The 16,735-nt window shown below is 44.4% G+C and overlaps 3 protein-coding genes and 1 pseudogene across 3 annotated transcripts; 3 read left to right on the top strand and 1 right to left on the bottom strand.

The window, feature by feature from the left end:
* Positions 1-241: 241 nt before the first annotated feature.
* Positions 242-1,738, bottom strand: LOC4348974 (uncharacterized). Its single transcript, XM_015757601.3, has 2 exons — positions 1,370-1,738; positions 242-739 (listed from the first exon to the last, which is right to left on the bottom strand). The coding sequence occupies exons 1-2, from the start codon at positions 1,715-1,717 to the stop codon at positions 398-400; spliced, it is 690 nt and encodes a 229-aa protein (XP_015613087.1). The 5' UTR covers positions 1,718-1,738; the 3' UTR covers positions 242-397.
* Positions 1,739-3,596: 1,858 nt separating this feature from the next.
* Positions 3,597-4,647, top strand: LOC4348973 (uncharacterized; annotated as a pseudogene).
* A 1,318-nt stretch (positions 4,648-5,965) lies between these two features.
* LOC4348972 (uncharacterized) lies at positions 5,966-7,009 on the top strand. Its single transcript, XM_015757796.3, has one exon. It carries the CDS (start codon positions 5,996-5,998, stop codon positions 6,695-6,697), a length of 702 nt encoding a protein of 233 aa, XP_015613282.1. The 5' UTR covers positions 5,966-5,995; the 3' UTR covers positions 6,698-7,009.
* Positions 7,010-10,194: 3,185 nt separating this feature from the next.
* Positions 10,195-10,876, top strand: LOC107277335 (putative ripening-related protein 4). Its single transcript, XM_015758511.3, has one exon. It carries the CDS (start codon positions 10,226-10,228, stop codon positions 10,874-10,876), a length of 651 nt encoding a protein of 216 aa, XP_015613997.1. The 5' UTR covers positions 10,195-10,225.
* Positions 10,877-16,735: the final 5,859 nt, after the last annotated feature.

Here is a 16,735-nt window from a genome sequence, read left to right as displayed (position 1 = left end):
ACCGGGATCCCGGGCTGCCAAAGGAGGCCTTAGGGAGCCGGGAGGAAGAGAGGGAAGGAAAAGAGACGTGCTAGGGCGGGGAAGACAGGTGGCTCTCGACGACAGGGCATTTTCGATCTGACGCTTGTGCCAGTCAGTGAGGAGAGAGGGAGAGGAAGAGAAAAAGATTAGTTATGATTACTGTAGCGCATAAATCTTGAGGCAATCTAGACCGTTGAAAAAGGACTAAAATTTGCAAGTATTTTTCATGTGATTGAAAACTAGACAGCGTCCCTTTATTCTATCATCCGTAAGCAATACAATAATTGTGTAAACTCCATAGCTATGAGTTACAACAATCTATATCAATCAATGATGGTAATCTCTTGTCTTATTCATTCTCTGCGTCGATCGATCATCAGTTTCCATACTTGGCCTTGTAATCCTGCCACAGCTGCTGCACGGTCTTCCCGGTGATCTGCACGAAGTAGTCGACGTTGTACCCATTCTTCAGCTTAGCGTTCAGGTCGGCAACGAACCCTGGCTTGACGCTGTCGCAGTAGTCGAAGAACCTCGCCGTCACGGAGTAGCTGTCCTCCCAGCTGTTCCCTTGCCCCGGCTGCACCCAACCAGCCGCTGGGTAGCCGGCGCGCAGCCGCACAAAGTCGGCGATCCCCTCGTACACCCACGAATGCGCCCCGTAATCCTGCAGCCCCCACTGCCACACGTGCACCACCTCATGGTACAACACTCCGGTCACCTATGAGAAAAAATAACTTGATTATTTGGAAAAACTAGAGATTGTCGTAAAAGTTGTGGTTGATTAGATTTAATTTTGTTTGGGGACATCGATCGGGGTTGGAATTCTAGTCATCTATGGTCACATTTATTAAAGTGGGTGTGTTTAAGATGATGGGAAAGAGAAAAATTGAGAAGATATATAAAACAAGATGAGCAATTAGTGTATGATTTAATTAAGCATTAATTATTTTAAATTAAAAAACGAATTGATATATTTTTAAAAATAACTTTTCTAGAACTTTTTAAAAATAAACACAATGTTTGGGACGTGCGTGCAGAAAACGAAATAGTTTTACTCTCTTTAATTTAGCCATTGCCGAACGAAGTCTTAGTAGGAACACCGTAAATATTATCGTTGATTGTCACCATGTTTAGATCCGAAGTTTTTCTTCAAACTTCCAATTTTTCCATCACATTAAAACTTTTCTACACACATAAACTTTAAACTTTTTCATCACATCGTTCTAATTTTAACCAAACTTTTAATTTTGACGTAAACTAAACACAGTCTAAACACAGTCTAGGTGTATAGTTTGGATGGTCAAAATTTTAGTCAGTCAACATGGATGAGCCGGAGTCTATTAATTACCTGCGTCTTGAAGTCGTTGCCGGTGACGCCGGCGACGTAGCCGGCGCCGAGCGTGATGGTGTTGCCGCTGGTGGAGGCGATGCCGTCGACGTCGCGGACGGCGAGGACGACGGCGTCGACGGGCCTCCGGTCGGCGGCGCTCGGCTGGCTGAAGATGCTCCAGGTGAAGGAGGAGGCGGCGGCGAGCACCTGCTTGGCGTACCCGGCGCCGTACTCCCGGTCGAACCGCTGGCCGCCGGCGGTGCTCGCCGCCTCGTTGCTCACCTCGTAGGTGACGGCGGCGGCGGGCGGCGGCGACGACGACGCGGCCACGGCCAGCAGGATGGCTGCCACGACGTGAAGCTTCATGTCTGGTGGTCTTGGTGAGTTATGTGGGCAATTGGTGAGAGGAAGTATTTATAGCCAACATCGGGATGTCTGAATTTCTTCGAAAAGAACATCAGCAATGCTAAGTACGTATACGTATTTGTTAGTACTCCCTCGTTCCAAATTAAACGACGACCTCTTTTCTAAGAAAAGCTCTAATAATCAAACTAACCATATATATGCTAATTATTATACAAGTTATATGACTAGATTCATATTTAAAAGTACTTTCGTGTGATGCTAATTTTATATTTTATTAAAAACATAATATGGAATACGTTAATGGTTAAAATATATCATTAAAAATTATATAAAAAATATATTTCTTACAATTTACAACGAAGGGAGCAGTACTCGGTATCACCAAGCCAATTAGTCAAAGCATCCTGACCTATTCTCACAAAAAAAAGGGAAAAAAGAGAGAAAGAAAGCAGCCTGACCTATTTGGTGTACTAAATGATAAATTTCTTGACTTGGACTTCCGCTTTTGGATTTCAGCAGAGTTCGTTACGAGTTTTTCTCTGGGCAGCAGAGCTGTCAACCTAAATTTTCCAGGCTTTCTCTCGAAATATCGAATTGATGTTTTTGGATGATTCGATCCCACGGTGAAGTGAACGCCACGTACGGTTTCGGTCGGAAAATCGACTGCGAGTGCACTGCAGCTGGCTGCAGATTATTATTATTTTTTTCCCCCAATCAGGAGCGAGTCTGCTCAGTCGCCGGTATGCAACTGAACAGGGAACACCGTTTTTTCTGCACAGGATTTGCACGCCACGTACGTAGATTTAATCCGTGATTTGTGGCAAAATTTAGAAAATGGTTTTCAACAGTGAGTTCGGATTGAGACATCCAAGGTCTCGAATTTCTCCTGCAGCTTCTGCAAAACGCCGAACTGCTCCAGCTAAACTGGTTGGTCGGACTGCAGACTGCCTTGTCTGTATCGTCTGATTCCGATCAGCTGCCTGCCGGCTTGCAAATCAAACAAATCGCTCCATTATCTTCAGAGTTTAGACCATATGCTGCACAAATGTGTACAGGTGGTGAGCCAGCGATTCTGGTTTAGGCGTTACCTGTAATTAACCAGAATTCAGGTTTTGTCAGTGCCACCATCAAACGAAACTCTGAATCTCCCAGCCGTCACAAGTTCAGAAAAGATATAATTCAGCTAGCTGCTTCTCCAGATGTTTCTAGCTTGTGGTAGGCCGGTCTATCTGAATTTCGTACGCTGCAGGACACCAAACAGAGATCAACATTTATGAAACAGCAAAGATCTCGTACATGCCCCCATCTCCAAGATTATATTGGGTCATCTGGTGAAATTAATCTCCTGGCAAATTAAGTCAAGATGCACCGTCTGCAACACGAAATGTAATGTTGACACGCAAATGCTAGAAAATGATTTCAGATATGGTTTATATTAGGACTTGGGAGTTGGGACACGTATGTTTTATGTTCAGATAGGGTCTATTCAGTCGTAGAGAAGAAAGTGAAATTGCGAGCAGATCTGCAAACATACATTAAATGATGCATCCAGAAGAGTTAGAAGTCATGACACTACTATAAGTCAGATTAAGCTTGGATTATTTCCAGCGTTTCCTTGCCGTCGCTGCACTTGTTTTATCCAAGACTAATACTGTAAACAACTTCTGGTTTGATTGGAATAAATAAATAAATATTAGGTATGACACGTATGTCCACATCAAATCTTCACGGGCCAGCTTCCTTCCATCAGATTTGAGAAGAAACATAACCAATCTGGACTAATTCCAAGTCAATTGATTTGACTATAGATTAAAAATCATCAGCTAGCTGATCACACTTATCCTCGAAAACACATTTCTCTAACCTATATAAACCCTGCCATTGTTATCGAATTTGCAAGTGCATCCATAAGATTTTTATTTTTTTTTTAAAAAAATGAAGCCTTCTCACGTGGCCGCTCTCGCGGCGCTCATGGCCGCCGTGGCCGCGACGGCCGGCGCCGTGACGTTCGACGCGACGAACACGGCGTCGAACACCGCCGGCGGGCAGCGGTCGACCGGGAGGTCGGCGTGGACTACGCGAAGCAGATGCTCGCCGACGCGTCGTCCTTCATCTGGGACACCTTCGAGCAGCCCGGCGACGGCGGCGACCGGAAGCCGGTGGACGCGGTGACCCTGACCGTGGAGGACATCGACGGCGTGGCGTTCACCAGCGGCGACGGCATCCACCTGAGCGCTCGGTACGTCGGCGGCTACAGCGCCGCCGGCGACGTGAGGGCGGAGGTGACCGGCGTGCTGTACCACGAGGCGACGCACGTGTGGCAGTGGGACGGCCGCGGCGGCGCCGACGGCGGGCTGATCGAGGGGATCGCCGACTTCGTCCGACTGCGCGCCGGCTACGCGCCGCCGCACTGGGTGCAGCCCGGGCAGGGCGACCGGTGGGACCAGGGGTACGACGTGACGGCGAGGTTCCTCGACTACTGCGACTCGCCGGCGGTGGTGCAGGGGTTCGTGGCGCAGCTCAACGGCAAGATGAAGGACGGATACAGCGACGACTTCTTCGTCCAGATCTCCGGCAAGACCATCGACCAGCTCTGGCAAGATTACAAGGCCAAGTACGGCGGCTAGCTGACGTGACGTCAGCTCCGGCGAGGTGGCCATATATATATATAGTACTATAGTAGTACTGTAGTTAGTATCAGATATGTGGATAATAAGGCAATAAATAAAGCCATGTTTGATGTCCGAGGGACTGTTTAGATTGTAGCTAAAATAAATCTTACCAAATTTAGGTAAAGTTGTTAAATATATGCATCCATTTAGTTCATTATTAAACTCTGATAAATACATAAGAAATCCTGTCAAAACTTAACAATATTGTTAAATTGCTAAAATTTTAGCATTAATAAAATTTAATAATATTTATTTTAACTATAATCTAAGCAGGCCTGAAACTTTACTGAAAATTCAACGAAATACTACTGCCTGATCTTGTTATACTCCATCTGTAATCAATTTGTGCTCACTGTCAAAGCTTCAAGTACTGTCCTGTCAATCTATCATGACTCCATAAATGGTTACTCCTAAATGCTACTACTTCCTCGATGCCATTTTAGGATTTAAAGTTTGTCCTAAAAAAACTTCTCATTTTAGAGTACATATTCATTTTTGCAACAGGAAAGATTTGAAATATTATTGGTGGAAATTGGCTGGTCACACATGTCCCATCTCCACTGAGGTTCTCTGCAGTACTGCTCACTAACATGTGGGCCCCACAAATCCTCGGGCCTACATGTTAGTCTGCAGTGCTGCATGCGTAGTACTGAAGAGGATCTGAATTGTATCTAATTATTGGCAACATGGAAATTAATCTCTTGGCAAATTAAGTCAAGCTGCACCGTCTCCAACACGAAATGTAATGCCGACACGCAATGGCAAAAATAATTTCAGATGTATATGCTTGATATTAATTAGGACACGCATATTTATATTATGTTCAGATAGAGAAGAGAGGGCCCGTTTAGTTTCCAAAATTTTTTCCAAAAAACATCACATCAAATCTTTAGACACATGCATAGAGTATTAAATATAAATAAAAAGAAAAAACTAATTGTACAGTTATGGGGAAATAGCGAGACGAATCTTTTGAGCCTAATTAGTCCATGATTAGCCATAAGTGCTATAGTAACCCACATGTGCTAATGACGGCTTAATTAGGCTCAAAAGATTCGTCTCGCGGTTTCCCGGCGAGTTCTGAAATTAGTTTTTTCATTCGTGTCCGAAAACCCCTTCCGACATCCGGTCAAACTTCTGATATGACACCCAAAAATTTTCTTTTTCCCAACTAAACACACCCATAGTGAAATTGCTAGCGGATCTGCAAACATACATTAATTGATGCATCCAGAAGAGTTAGAAGTCATGATACTAAAAGCCAGATTATTTTCAGGCGTTTCCTTTGCCGTCACTGCACTTCTTTTATCTGAGACTAATAAACAACTCCTGGTTTGATTGGAATAAAAACAAAAATAAAATATTAGATGTCCATATCAAATCTTCACGGGCCAGCTTCCTTCCATCAAATTTCAGAAGAAATATAACCAATTTTGACTAATTCCAAGTCAATCGATTTGACTATAGACTTAAAAAAACAATCACCTAGCTAATCAAACTTATCCTCGAATTTCGAAAACACATTTTTCTCTAACCTATATAAACCCTACCATGGTTAGCAAAATTCCGTAACAAACATCGATAATACAAGATCATAAAAAGAAAAATGAAGCCTTTCCACATGGCCACTCTCGCGGCGCTCATGGCCGCCGCGGCCGCGGCCGCGACGGCCGCTGGCGCCGTGACGTTCGATGCGACGAACACGGCGTCGAGCACCGCCGGCGGGCAGCGGTTCGACCGGGAGGTCGGCGTGGACTACGCGAAGCAGGTGCTCGCCGACGCGTCGTCCTTCATCTGGGACGCCTTCGAGCAGCCCGGCGACGGCGGCGACCGGAAGCCGGTGGACGCGGTGACCCTGACCGTGGAGGACATCGACGGCGTGGCGTTCACCAGCGGCGACGGCATCCACCTGAGCGCGCGGTACGTCGGCGGCTACAGCTCCAGCTCCGGCGACGTGAGGACGGAGGTGACCGGCGTGCTGTACCACGAGGCGACGCACGTGTGGCAGTGGGGGCTGCAGGACTACGCGGCGCACTCGTGGGTGTACGAGGGGATCGCCGACTTCGTGCGGCTGCGCGCCGGCTACGTCGCCGCCGGCTGGGTGCAGCCGGGGCAAGGGAACAGCTGGGAGGACAGCTACTCCGTGACGGCGAGGTTCTTCGACTACTGCGACAGCGTCAAGCCAGGGTTCGTCGCCGACATCAATGCCAAGTTGAAGGACGGGTACAATGTCGACTACTTCGTGCAGATCACCGGGAAGACCGTGCAGCAGCTGTGGCAGGATTACAAGGCCAAGTACGGCAACTGATCGATCGATCGATCAATGCATGCAATTAGAATGAATGCCATGAGATCAATTACCAGCGTTGATTGATATATATATATATATATATATATATATATATATATATATATATATATATATATATATATATATATATATATATATATATATATATATATATATATATATATATATATATATATATATATATATATATAGATTGTTGGAACTCATAGCTATGGATTTTATACAATTATTACTTGTATTGCTTACGGATGATACAATAAAACAAGTGTACCATGTATAAAATATAGTTAAAGTTTGCAGCCAGATGGATTAATTTTGACCAAGTATGGCTGAGCCTTGACCGTCATTTAAAAAAAAATGAGTTCAAATTATAGATGGCCATATGGCCCGACGGCTCGACGGCCCAGCCCAAGGCACGGCAATTTGGCCCGGCCCAAGCACAATACGGCCTGACTAGGGTCGTGCCCGTGCCGGCCCGGCCCGACAGCCGTGCCGTGCCTGAGCTACTCCCTCGGCACGGTGGGCCGGCACGGCCTAGCACAATTGAAGAAAAATAGTAGAGGGATCCAAAATAGACTTAATCAACCATATAAGACAAGACCCAAAGAGAAGAGGAATACAAAATAGACTTATTGTCCAGCCATATAGACACAGCCCAAAAAGTTGAGGGAGGAAAAATAGACATATTCTTTGGAGAAGCATAATGGACTGTTATGTCTTCGGGCCGGCCCGGCACGACCCGAGTATTATTGGGCCGTGTGTGCAACCCGTGGGCTGGCACGGCACGGCATGGCCCGATGTATAAGTCGGGCCGTGCCGGCCCGAGTGACCTCGGCCTAGGCACGGGCGTGCCTGGCCGAGCGGCTCATTTGGCCATCTATAGTTTAAATTGACTTGGTTTCTCTACTATATACATATAAAAACCTAGCTAGTAATGGTGATGGTGAATCGGTCATCCGATCCCCTACTGTGGTGGGATCTTTTAAGGCTGAATAAATGAAGTTTTTTTTTCGAGGAAGAAAATGCTTTATTGATCACTCAAGAGGTTGGATACAATCATGATCAAGCAGCTCTGTGATACAAGGAGGAGCTTGCATACGCCACACAACACAATGTTTAGTACGCATCGCTAATTGAGCTAATTCAGGAGCTACTTTATTACATTATCTTCTAATTTTCTCGGTACGAAACGCCGGGAGTAGTGTGATTGCCGCCTTTGCTTCCTTGAAAACATGGCACCAAGATGACCTGTTATCCGTCTGCGCCACCATAGATCTGACAACACTCACACAATCCGCTTCAAGAAAATAGGGTATGGGACGATTAATGACTTTGAAAATGCGACATACTACCTATGTCCCATAATAATTGTATTTCTAGGATTCAATTTTGTCTTAAAATAGTTGTCACAATATAGTACTAATTGTCTTACCAATCACTTCTCATTTAAATTTCTCTCTGTTTTACCCTCAACCACCCTCTCACTTTTATCTATATACCATTTAACGAGGGATATCATAGTTTTTCTTTTCAAATCTTAATATATGCCAAACAACCTAGAATTACAATTATTTTAGAATGGAGGTAGTATTTGATGAGATAAGTTGTTGTTAAGAAAAGAAATAGGAAAGTGGAATGAAATCCATACTATGCTTAGAAGATGAGTCTGAGAAATTTTCAAAATTTAAAATTTAACCAATAAGATGACTGAGAGGGACCCCCTTAACCTTAGTATTTAACATACAAATGGTTGCATTTTGGGATTGATGAAGTATGAAATAGTTTTCTCACAACATTGACTTCCGTGCCAAACTTGTCCACGAGTGGTGCATGGTAAACGCGCGTGTGTACGTCTATTCGTCTACTCTGTAAGTTCACTTTTGTATATGGAAATTGATATAGGTGAACTTATTCTGAGATGGAGGTATACCAATTAGTCGGATAAAAAAAAGGTGTTGCATGTATACATATTGTGTTTCAACATATTTTTGTTCCAATTTTGCTATATATTTATCGACAAATTTTCTCCCAAAAATTTGACATATATAATTACACTACAATCGTACTCCCTCCTTTTGAATGTGGGCAATGCTAGAAAGTCTTATAATATGAAACGGAGGAAGTAGTGTAATTACACTATAACTTGCACATAATTTTCCACCGTTATATTAGTTTCAAGATTTATGCAAGTGAAGAAGGAAAAAGGTCACTACGCGCACACATGTAAGAGGATTTGTTCCAACAACCTCCGTTTCATCGAAATAGCATGTTACGGAGAGATTTTTGAAAGTTACATGCAAGTTATAGTGTAATTACATCATGATTGTACTATAATTATATATGTCAAGTTTTTAAGAGAAAATTTGTCGCAAATATATAGGTGACCCTGTTCTGTTCTGATATTGCTCTGGCCAGCCCATTCCCAGGGACCCAAGCCTAGGCAGTTTCTTGGGCCCAAATTAAATCTGCCGCCCCAATATGGAGTTTAGTTCAGTTTTGGCCCAAACATCAACTATACTATGTGATACCTCGCGCTTTGCTGCGGGATTTATAGATGGGTATATGTTAAATATTATCGAAATGATGAAACTTGAAATATTGAGAAAATAATGTGAGGAAGATAATTTGACACATACTTGTTGATCTCTATAATATACTACTCCTCCGTTTCACAATGTAAGTCATTCTAGCATTTTCCACATTCATATTGATGTTAATGAATCTAGACATATATGTGTACCTAGATTCATTAACATCTATATGAATGTGGGTAATGCTAGAATGACTTATATTATGAAACAGAGGAAGTAATATTGTAGATAATGTGTCATGCTTGCATGGGTTTTAAATGGGCTAGAATAATAATTGCTAGTGGGTGAATATGTGGCATGCTTGCATAGGATTTTAAATGGGCTAGAATAGTAATTGCTAGTGGGTGATGATGTGGTATACTTGCATGTTGAGCTTTAGCTTCTAATAATTGTTTGTGGGTATCAACTATATAGAAAGTATGGATATGTTTTTCGTACCAGTAGCAGTAGTTCCTAATGTTCTTATCATCTCAAGCCAAACTGACAGATCAATGCTAGTAGTAGTAATTTCCAATGTGACAAACGCTCAGCTCAACAGCAAAAGCAATGCGTGAGAGGTGAGAAGATGACAACCGATCCAACTTAGATTCCTAGATCCCATATCCATGCATCAACCTATGACAATTACGGAAACGGCACTTGGATTCAGATTACGCTAGCTATGTTGTCCTAACCCAGCTTAATTATGTGTAACACGATATATATGATATTCCATCTTCATGTGCAAACAAACTTGTGATATTTTCACCACCCAAGTTTTTACTGGGGTTACAAAACCAATGAAATTTGGCTGAATTTACATGGCTTGCTAGGTAAACCAAATTAATGCCACAGTTAACTGCTTCTCCTCGAGCAAGTCCTTCTATATAATACACTTGCCACAACACTCACAAGATCAAAATTAAGCCAGCGAAGAGCTCACTTTGATCCAGCCATGGCGGCTAACGTGAAGGTATTGGTCGTGCTCGCTCTCTTGCAGCTGATGTCCCTTCACGCCGTCGTCCATGGCGGCGACAATGGCGGCGTCTCCGCCGTGGCCACCGGCAAGCACGAGCCGAAGCCGAAGCAAGGCGGCGGCGGCGGCGGCGGCGACGGCGGCTGCCACATCAGCGGCTTCCTGCACGGAAAGGCCGGCAAGTGCAACAGGGCGCACGGCTCCGACTGCTGCGTCACCGGCCGCCGGTACCCGCAGTTCAGGTGCTCGCCGCCGGTGTCCTCGGCTAGGCCAACGCCGGCGACGCTGACGCTGAACAGCTTCGCCCGCGGCGGCGACGGCGGCGGGAGGTCGTCCTGCGACGGCCGGTTCCACCCGGACACCGCCATGGTGGTGGCGCTCTCCAGCGGCTGGCTCCGGCTCGACGGCGCCAGCCGGTGCAACCGCATGATCCGCGTCGCCGCCGGCAACGGCCGGTCCGCGCTGGCCAGGGTCGTCGACGAGTGCGACTCGGTGAACGGCTGCGACGCCGAGCACAACTTCGAGCCGCCGTGCCCGAACGACGTCGTCGACGGCTCGCCGGCGGTGTGGAAGGCGCTCGGCCTCGACGAGGGCGTCGGCGAGTTCAAGGTCACCTGGTCTGATGTCTGAAGAACCAGCCATGCCGTCATGGCCACGTCACACACACATATATATATATACACATTAATTAATACATACGTTACCCTGCACTTACAACGGGTATACTGTCGTATACTAGTAGAGAGCACCGTAAAAGTTGTCGTCGAATAAGCCGTTACTCTGGCATTTGTCATTTCCCCAAAAGTGCTCATTACAGTGTGTGTTTCTGTTGTTACATTAAATTTTCTACTCAACATAATGCTTATGTTGAATGTGTACTGTGCTGCTATCTTTCATAAAGAATGTTGCTATGTTAAGTATGACCCTGTATTCTCTCGTGAGTTGTGAAATGACCTGTATCTTCAGTTGATCCATGCAGCTAGTATTGAAAACACAAAAGCTCTCTAAAATGTAAGATAAACTGTAAGCAGGACAGACAAAATGCATGCAGCCTTACATAACTGTAACTCTATAGCAATATCCAGGTGTAGAACAGTAGTCAGTCTACAGAGCTATACAGCATAAATAGAGTTATAAGAGGTGTATATAGTCCTGTAATGTGATGCCGTTTTAGTATTATTTGCACTAAAATAATTTAGTGCTAGTAGATCTAGCATTTTGTGGGAAAAATGACTCATTATATATTTCAGTACTTTAGTGATGGCACAGCTATCATGATTAATTACAAGATTTCAGAAGAAAATAGGCCAGACATTTTGTTCAATTTTTTTCTTTTTTAATTGATGTCTATGCAATTGTTGAAACCCTGAAATTTACAACTAGCAAAGGAGGTTAGCACATAAAGGCACTTGTTCAATATGTGATACACTAATGCAATGAATTTCATTATGTGTAATGTTTACTTTTGCCATAGGATACTCCTTTACTGCATCTTCGATCTCTATGACAACACAATCAAGTGTTCTAATCCACATCAATAAATATGTTTTGAATCCTTCCAATGATAGAAATGTTTGAGTTTTATCCATCAGTCCAAACTATTAGAAAATGACAACTCCAAGACATGAACTGTACAATAAAATTATATAGGATATGTGATGTGTACAGACAGCAGTCCAAGAGAAATGTAAATGAGCTGGGACAAAAACAAAAGAAAGAATCTCAGTTTTCCACTAAAAGTCACAGATAAGAAAAACACTTGGATTCAGCTTTTTCAATTGCATATACCACAGTACCTGAAATATTCAGATAATAACATTGTTAGTATTAGTGTTGCTGCAGTGCTGCTACTAGTATTAATAAGTAATAACAGTGCGCTTTGAGATTTTGGGATTGAATTTTTTAGATGAACATAGATTCATGGAAACTGCGCTATATATGCTTCCTGATTTTTCAGTGGTACAAACATAATCTTTCATAGCGATCACAAGGATGCCAATTTTGACCAGCTCAATTAAGTTTCAGTTTACTTTTTTGAGATAATGACCAATGCTATTAACTACTCCGTTGCTCAGTGAATCACTGGCTAGTACCAAAGCTAATATTGAGCAACACAACACAACACAACACGACACTGGTCTTAACATTATCAAATGATTCAACTTCTAACATGCACATGGAAACACATAAAATTTCTTGGTCAAAACACTAATAACCTTGGGATCGACAAACCAAGAAAAATCACATTGTGTTACATGTCCAGTCAAAACACTAGCATACGAATTGCTGGAACATCCCACATAGAGCTCCCTATATATGCCACACATGCATGTAATTAACCCCATCCATTCAACATGAACTTGAATTCATGAATTTGAATTCCATCAAAGAAACTTTGAATCATTGTTAAAAAGAAAACGAAGAAGAAGAAACTTTGAAATCAGTAGTAGGAGACATGGATAACACAAGGCTATACTATTTCTGTTTGCTCTCTTGCAGGCCATGAGCTTGCTGTCTACCTCCCCTACCATCCATGGCGTCTCTGATGCAGCGGCCAGCTGCCATGCCAGCGGCTACGTCTACCTCCACGGCAACGAGACGAGGTGTCCCAAGGGGAGCCATGACTGCTGCGTCGCCGGCGAGCGCTACCCGCGGTTCAGGTGCTCGCCGCCGGTGTCGATCGGCCAGGACGACGCCGGCGATCCTGACGCTGAAGGTGTTCGACCACGGCGAGGACGACGGAGGCGTCCCCACGTCCTGCGACATGCGCTTCCACCGGAACACGGAGCTGGTGGTCGCGCTGTCCTCCGGGTGGCTGCGCCTCGGCGGCGGCCGCCGCCGCTGCCACCGGAGGATCCGCGTCTTCGCCGTCGCCGGCGCGGCGAGCGGACGATCGTCCGTGGTCGCCAGGGTGGTGGACGATTGCGACTCCGTGAACGGGTGCCGCGAGGAGGACGGGTTCGCGCCGCCGTGCCGGAACAACGCCGTCGGCGGGTCGCCGGTGGTGTGGGAGAAGCTTGGGCTCAACGCGAGCGTGGGAGAATTCGAGGTTGTGTGGTCTTGTCTGAAGAACGCTAAAGAGGTCATTCCCTTTCGGCGGCCAACAAAACTGAATATTCCCTTACGACTCGGCGGTTTTTACTTGACGGTTGGTCGACAGAATAATGAATTTGACGGTTTTTATGCTATACAACGGTTTTTTTTATCGCAAAAAAAATTACGGATTCTTATAGGAATGGGTACACTGATTTACGGCAGCTGTAGTACTGTGTGCTCAAATAAGTCATTTCTTGGTATTTCTCAATACTCACAAAACTATACTTTACAAAAAATGCACACACTAAAAAAAATAACACTCGTGTGCCTCCTTGACAGACACTAAGAACATCCACAATATGCCATAAAAATGAGCTATAAGATTTTATGATATACATTGTGGTCATAAACATAAGTATGATGGGTCCTAAATTTTCACCAAGATTTTAAGCATTGTTGTTGCCCTAAAGAGGTGAATCTTAAGCACGATTATTACCAATCAATTGAACATGCGAGTTAGTTGAACTAAAGCTTAATTAAGCACGATTATTAACAATCAATTTTATGCATGTTAGACACGAAATTAAAGAGATTCACAACGTACAGATAATAAAAAAAAAAGGTATTGGAGAATCGTTTGGAACGGCACGTCAGTTCGTCGAGAGATAATGCGAGTCCGTGAACGTGTAGCTACATCTGAACACACACAGCAACGGATTGCCGTGCCAGAAAACCAATTGATTAACTAATGCAAGCAACAAAGCTATATAACCTCATGCATCTCTAATCCCATTCCATCAAGCAAATCAAAGCACAAACTCATCAAGAAAACTGAAGACAACAAGGTAGCGCAACAACTAGCTAAGATGGCGAGTGCCAGAGCAGTGGCCGCCATGGCGATGATCTTCCTCCTGGCCGCGCTCTCCACCACCCACCTCGCCTCCTCCCTCCGCCCCGGCGCCGTCGCCGGCGGCGCGTGCCGTCCCAGCGGCTACCTCCCGGGGAAGTCCTGTTAGATTTAATTGGGTAATTAATCCATTTAAATCAATTAAATCAAATAAATTCCAAGGCTCATTATGCTAGGAATTCATGTGAATTCATTCTTCTATGGGATATCAATGGGATGAAGAGTTTTGAGAATTAATCCATTTGATTAAGGAATTGGTAACTTATATCAATTAGTCCTAATTGATGGATGGTTGATGGTTGTGTAGTGGAGGATGGTTCATGGCTAGTTGATGACATTTAGTTGCTCTATTCCTCTTCCTATTCCATTGGTAACTTACATCAATTACTCTTAATTGATTGTTGGTTGATGGTTGTGTAGTGAAGGATGGTTCATGGCTAGTTGATGACAATTAGTTGCTCCATTCCTCTTCCTATTCCATGACTCTTACTCTTCATCTTCCATTCCTCTTATAAAATGGGAATGGATTTGATCTCCCGCGAGAAAAAGAAGACACACTTTCATCCATTTTCCAAAGCTGTTGTTGCTACGGTAATCCCATCCCGACGAGTGTGTGCACACGCGTTGGGAGAGTAGGCCTCCGAAACCACGCGTTGCTGCGACGTTTGCACAGACGGGCGGGCGATCATGTTTTTGGGGAGCGCAAGGCGCGACTACTCACTGTTCGTCAACATCTACTTCATCTTCACCAACATGTCGAACACTGGAGACAAGGAGAAGGAGACTCCCGTCAACACCAACGGAGGCAATACTGCCTCAAACTCCAGCGGAGGACCATTCTTGGGGTATAACCTTATTACATTATTTCAATTAGAAGTTTTACTGTTAATGTTCATCGCAATGTCAACATTGTGTCATTATGTGATTGTTGATGCTTATTCAACGTTAAGCATGCTCATGTTGATTACATTCACCACTATCACTGGATCAAATCCTATTGTAAATATCATGTTTATTATCTTGTTATTTTGGATTAAAATATGCCGAATTATGACCAAATTTCCAACAATCCAAAAACCTGATAGGTCATTTTCGGTAGTTGGCTTTGCTGCTGCACTGAAACCACATGCCTTTGATGGTTCAAACTATAAGAGATGGAAAACACGTGCACTATTGTGGTTGACAGCGATGCAGTGCTTCTATGTTTCACGGGGCAAACGAAGTGAACCACCTCTTTCTCCTGAGGAAGAGGCTAAGTTCGAGGCTTCGGATTGCCTGTTCCGTGGAGCATTGATCAGTGTACTCGCTGACAACATAGTGGACGTGTACATGCACATGCCTTCTGGGAAGGACATGCGGGATGCACTTGAGGCCAAGTTCGGAGTTTCTGACGCCGGCAGTGAGCTGTATGTTATGGAGCAGTTCTATGACTACAAGATGGTCGATGACCGTTCTGTAGTTGAACAAGCTCATGAGATTCAGATGCTGGCTAAGGAACTTGAGAACAACAACTGTGAGTTGCCGGACAAGTTTGTGGCAGGTGGCATTATTGCCAAACTACCACCTTCTTGGTCGGACTTTGCCACTTCTCTAAAGCACAAGAGACAAGAGTTCAGTGTTCCTGATCTCATTGGCTCTTTGGGTGTTGAGGAGAAGGCGAGGGCAAAGGACGTCCGGGGCAAAAAGGTTGAGGGAGGTTCTAGTGCCAATATGGTACAGAAGAAGAACCCTCATGCATCCCACAACAACAAGAAAGTCAAGCCTGATGTCAAACCCAAGGCTGCAACCAATTTTAAGAAGAAAAGCAAGGGAAAGGCAAAGGGAGACTGCTTTGTGTGTGGCAAGTCTGGGCATTGGGCCAAGGACTGTCCTGAGCGCAAAGACAGGAAGTCTGCCAACATGATCATTAGTGAGGGCGGAGGAACATCGGGGTACGGTAAAATATTACCTACAGTTCTCTCTGTTTTTCATTCACCTGATTGGTGGGTGGACACTGGTGCTAATATTCATGTATGTGCTGACATTTCTCTATTTTCTTCTTATCAGGTCGGGAGAGGTTCCTCCTTGTTGATGGGAAACGGGTCGCTTGCGGCTGTTCATGGTGTTGGTACGGTCGATCTGAAGTTTACTTCGGGAAAGACCGTGCAGCTGAAGAATGTGCAGCATGTCCCTTCAATAAAGAAGAATCTAGTTAGCGGCTCTCTATTGTGTAGAGAAGATTTTAGACTTGTGTTTGAGTCCAATAAATGTGTCGTATCTAAATATGGGACTTTTGTTGGAAAAGGTTATGACAGCGGAGGCTTGTTCCGCTTTTCTTTGAATGACATGTGTAATAATCATAATGCTGTGAACCATATTAGCGAGAATGATGAGTCTAATGTGTGGCATTCGCGACTCTGTCATGTGAATTTCGGTTGTATGACGCGCTTAGCTAACATGAGTTTAATTCCAAAATTCACTTTGGTAAAAGGTTCCAAGTGCCATACTTGTGTTCAATCGAAACAACCTCGCAAGCCTCACAAGGCATCTGAGGCGAGGAATTTGGC

The sequence above is a fragment of the Oryza sativa genome, chromosome 10 (genome assembly GCF_034140825.1).
Source record: "Oryza sativa Japonica Group chromosome 10, ASM3414082v1".
Lineage (NCBI taxonomy): Eukaryota > Viridiplantae > Streptophyta > Magnoliopsida > Poales > Poaceae > Oryza > Oryza sativa.
The sequence above is the reverse complement of the archived record's forward strand: the minus strand, read 5'-3'. Positions and strand labels throughout refer to the sequence as shown.